The sequence below is a fragment of the Oncorhynchus keta genome, chromosome 7 (assembly GCF_023373465.1).
Source record: "Oncorhynchus keta strain PuntledgeMale-10-30-2019 chromosome 7, Oket_V2, whole genome shotgun sequence".
Lineage (NCBI taxonomy): Eukaryota > Metazoa > Chordata > Actinopteri > Salmoniformes > Salmonidae > Oncorhynchus > Oncorhynchus keta.
In genome coordinates this window covers 25959730-25964829 of record NC_068427.1, presented here as the reverse complement: position 1 = coordinate 25964829, position 5100 = coordinate 25959730, and the positions used below count along the sequence as shown (strand labels likewise).

Below are 5100 nucleotides of genomic sequence, written 5' to 3'. Positions count from 1 at the left end.
AGCATTATGCAGTGATACGCCATCCCATCTGGTTTGTGCTTAGTGGGAATATAATTTGTTTTTCAACAGGACAATGACACACCTCTAGGCTGGTTAAGGGCTATTTGACCAATAAGGAGAGTGATGGAGTGCTGTGTGAGATGACCTGGCCTCCACAATCCCCCGACCTCAACCAAATTGAGATGGTTTGGGATGAGTCAGACTGCAGAGGAAAAGCAGCCAACAAGTGTTCAGCATATGTGGGAATTCCTTGTTGGAGACTGTTGGAAACACATTCCAGGTGAAGCTGTTTGAGAGAATATCAAGAGTGTGCAAAGCTGTCATCAAGGCAAAGGGTGGCTATTTGAAGAATCTCAAATATAAAATTGTTAGTTGAGAATTATCTGTTAATTGAATGATTAGAATATTCCGCCCTGAAACATATAATTGTATGGAATTGATTACAATGTATAAAATCATAATCAATTAATGTGTAGTCCTCATCAGAATTAGGGTAAAACAATGTCTTCATGGTATTTTAAACACAGACTGTCTGAGCTTGGTGCCGACTTGACTGGAGATTTGGGAGAGAACAGGGAGTACGTCTCAAGGACAAGGTCACAAATCTCTGTCGGCTGGGTAGTGAGACAGACAGTGTGTGCATAGCAGGACATTGTTTGTGTGTATGTGTGTGAGTCTGTTTGTGTGTATCCTGTTTGTGTGTATGTGTGTGCGTATTGTTGTGTGAATGGTGATGATTGCATGGTGATGATTGATCATGTTTAAATAACAGAACAATCTAAAACATATTTTTGCATCATATCCAATGAACTCATGAGTCAAGTGATCCAGACCACGATCTCTAGACTGATTTCTGAAACACACACACACACACACACACACAGACAGGATGTCCCCTCGCTCAGAAATATGATGAACAGAGCGCTCACAGACACACAGACACAGTCTGGAGCAGGTGCAATCACTCCGTGAGAATGTCAGTGGTGATGCTGATATCTCCCATCCTCCTCGCTCTGGGGTTTGCAGGTGAGTTAAGAATTAGAATCAGACTATATTTTCATTTGGATCTATATTGTTGTGTTCATGGTGAAGTTTAAGTCACTCTATCCCCCTTTACGGCCTGGATTTAAGGCTTTTAGCCTGGCTTGGTTAGGGTGATGCCTTGGGTAAAACTACAAATCAAAGAAATCATTCATTTGCCTTCTAAATCTTTTCAAAAAGTGTAAAAATAAAACAAGACATGGATATGGTCTTATTTTTAATCAGTGATCCATTATCCACTGGACAGAAAACCAGAACCTAAGTGAGTAATAATTGATTTGGCTGTTTTCAGTTTAGCGTACTTCTCAGGACCACATCAAATGAAAAAGATAATATGAAATAATAACCATTTCACTTAGTTGATGTCATTTGTGATATTTCCATTAAAACTACAGTTTTTGTTGTTGATCCCTGCTTCTATGTTTGACTTAGATAGACAATAGAAATAATGGTGCTTCGTAAGATGATTCTTACCGACACCCCTCTCAATCCTCTGAACTTAAATTTGCCATATCATATATTCTGGGTTGTACTAACTAACCTCTTCGTTAGTATGTAGACTTACAGTATTTTCTGTGTATAAGTTGAAATGATTTTCTCATTAGTAATTCAAATGCAGTTTCCCCTTTTTCTGCTCACTCATTTTCTGACACTACTCTTAGAAAGAAAGTGGTTCCAAAAGGGTTCTGTGCAGAGGGATAGGGTTCTGTGCAGAGGGATAGGGTTCTGTGCAGAGGGATAGGGTTCTGTGCGGAGGGATAGGGTTCTGTGCGGAGGGATAGGGTTCTTTGCGGAGGGATAGGGTTCTTTGCGGAGGGATGGGGTTCTTTGCGGAGGGATGGGGTTCTTTGCGGAGGGATAGGGTTCTACCAAGAACCATTTTGATCAGAAGAATCCTTTTTGAAAGTCAAGTAAAATAAAATAAAATCAAACTTTATTTATACAGCACATTTTAGACATGGAATGCAACACAATGTGCTTTACAGGAAGAAAAAAACATGACAAACAATGACAATAAAAACAGAAATATTTACTACACAACAAATAAAAAAACAAAATAATAACAATAAACACTACATTTCTCAAAAGCAAGCTAAGGAAAGGCAAATCTAAAAAATGTGTTTTAAGATTTCGGCCCTCCTCAGATTCTCTGGCAGTCTAATCCAGAGGCTGGTGGCATAGTAACTGAAGGCTGCCTCTCCATGCCTCTTGGTCGTAGGCTTTGGGATAGTTAAAAGGCCAGTGCCAGAGGACCTGAGGGACCTACTGGGTACATAACTTTAAGCCTGTCTGACATGTTTTGGGGTGCACAATCGTGGATTGATTTAAAAACCAATAGAATACTCTTAACATGAATTCTAAAACTCACAGGCAGCCATTGCAGAGACCATAAAACCAATGTAATGTGTGCTCTCTGTCTGTTCTTGGTCAGTCCCCATGCTGCAGCATTCTATATGTTTTGCAGTTGACCAATGGCTTTCTTGGGTAGACCAGACAGGAGAGTATTACAGTAGTCAAGCCTGCTTGTAATAAAAGCATGGATGAGTCTCTCTGTATCAGCCTGAGGGGGAAATGGCCACACCCTGGCAATGTTCCTCAGGTGGAAAAAGCTATTTTGCAAAGGGTTCTACATAGAACTATATTATAATATTTCCCAGCATGCTCTACTGCAGGGAGACTTTCAGAATTGTTTGTTTTACTGTAATATCTGTGTTTTTGTATAGATTGTTTGATTAATTTTATGCAACACAAAGATAAATATTGTATATAAACAAATCAAATCTGTTAGTAATTAGATTTATTGCACCCGGTACTGAGATGGTTGTTCATGCTTAGATGATTGAGAGAGTCTCATTTCAAACTTCCCTACCCTGGCAGTCATTCTGAATGCAGGTTGTGGGTGATTAATAATTCCACTTGTTGGATATCCTAACTCTGGCTGGATCCCAATAGGAATTACACATCACTTTGCAAGCCAGCATAGTGTGATTTGCAGTCCTGATGTGGCCTGTAAACCAGGACATTCCTAACACCCCTGTATTAGGGTATAGTTAGGCCCTCATAGAAAGGCCTTATATATGTAATGTAATTTTAAAGGGTAATAAGGCCGGTGGAACTGTTCATAGAGGGTTCTAGGATGAACTCTCCAAAGATAAAAGGGTTCTCGGGAGAACCTTTCATAGACGGTTCTAGAAAGAACCTTTAGATGATAAAATGGTTCTAGGTAGAACCATAAACAGAAGGTTCTTTGAAGAATCCTACATAGAGGGTTCTAGATATTAACAAACCGAACAAACCAAAGAACCCTGTATGGTTCTACTAAGCATCTTTTATTTCTGACAGTGTAAAAGTCATCACCAGCTGTATCTGATGTTAAATGTACATTTCACTGTATGTTTAGGTGCCGAGGAGTGTACTATGTATGCTGCTGTTGGGAAGAACAAGGTGATTGACCATGGCCTGGAGTTGCTTGGACAGTCATTTCACTTACGGTGGTCCCATGACGATAAGATAGTTTACGACACCAGGAAGAATACTAAGCCAAAACCCCAGACCACACCGAATGGTTCTCTGTTACTAACTAACCTACAGCTGAATAATACAGGGCCTTACCAGGTCACCATCTACGACAACGCGGGAAAACTCGTGTTAGAAAAAACAACTCACCTGTGTGTGCTCTGTAAGTAGGCTACACAAACAGAAAGCATACATATGCACGTACGCACGTAGCCAGTGTTAGGGAAAATATGTCCTCGTTAACAGTGTGTGTTTTGTGTTCTCAGTGCCTGTGTCTAAGCCACGTCTGACACACACCTGTACGGATGCATCTGTCAGTCTGAGGTGCGATGTGGGGAACTCTGTGGATGTTAACGTGGTGTGGAGCCGTAACAGACAAACACTGACAGGATCCACTGACAAAACTCTGACAATAACCAAGGCAATGCTGAAATCTGTAGACCTCTACGTGTGTACAGTGAGTAACAAAGCCAGTGAAGAGAAGAGTGACGATGTTAACCCTGAATGTGCAGGTGTGTAGGAGAGACTAAATGAAATAAACATTTCTGACGATGATGATGATGATGATGATGCTGATGATGATGATTCTTCTGCAGAGGATTCTTCCTCTACAGTGCTTTTGTTTGGGATGAAGCTATGGCTGATGGTGGCGATTCTGGCTGGTGGAGGTGGTCTGCTCCTCATCCTCTTCGTCATCACCTTGGTGTGTGTCTGCCAGAGCCGCAGGCGGCGCGCGAGTCGCATAAAAGGTACTGAACACACATGAATAAAAACACAGCAGTTATCTACATGATGATAAAACAGTACTAAGATAAAGAAGTACTATGATGAAACAGAAGGCTACTCACATTACATGTAGTTACCAACATCTAACTCCCTTACCCATGAATCCTAATCCCTGATGTTCCCCATGTAGAAGAGGAGGAGATGAGACTTGCGCCCCTCACCCAGCCCACGCGTCAAGCATCCCTCCACCACCACCATCACCCCCACAAGTCCCAGAGCCGAACCCGGCCGAAAAACAGAACTCCATCACAGGCCACCCAAAACTCCAGACCAGTGCCTCGACCCAGGTCTCCACAGCCTAAACCAGATGATGCACCGCCCATACCAATTCCCAGGCGGACAGGACCCTGGAACCACAGGAGTTAGGTGTGTGTGTGTGTGGGGGGTCACACAATGGTCACACAATGGTTCAAACTTTGATTGCAGCAGTTACAAATAAAGAGCAGTGCTTCACCACTTATGTGTATGTGTCAGATCTCTCGCCTCTTCCTCTTCCTCTTCTTTTTCTTCCTCCAACCTGACCTTATTAGAATTGCATTAGAACTTGATATCATGGCATGTTTCAGTGAGCTGTAATCATAATCAGTGAGCTGTACTTTAGGTGTTTGTTTTTAAAGATTAATGGTACTGGATACTTCAGAAATTAAACTCAGTGTTAAGTCATCTTGTGTTTGCTGTCTGTAATATAATACTAGATTTGTAAGTCTGTAAGATTTTGACTGTGTGTGTGGTTTGTGTTCCTAGGGTCTTTCTGTT

The 5100-nt window shown here is 41.5% G+C and overlaps 1 protein-coding gene across 1 annotated transcript; it reads left to right on the top strand.

Moving 5' to 3' along the window:
* Nucleotides 1-858: 858 nt before the first annotated feature.
* LOC118386215 (T-cell surface antigen CD2-like) lies at nt 859-4800 on the top strand. The gene is made up of 5 exons (XM_035773763.2): nt 859-1026; nt 3443-3721; nt 3825-4070; nt 4155-4307; nt 4475-4800. Exons 1-5 carry the CDS (start codon nt 975-977, stop codon nt 4708-4710), a joined length of 966 nt encoding a protein of 321 aa, XP_035629656.1. The 5' UTR covers nt 859-974; the 3' UTR covers nt 4711-4800.
* The last annotated feature ends 300 nt before the right edge of the window (nt 4801-5100 follow it).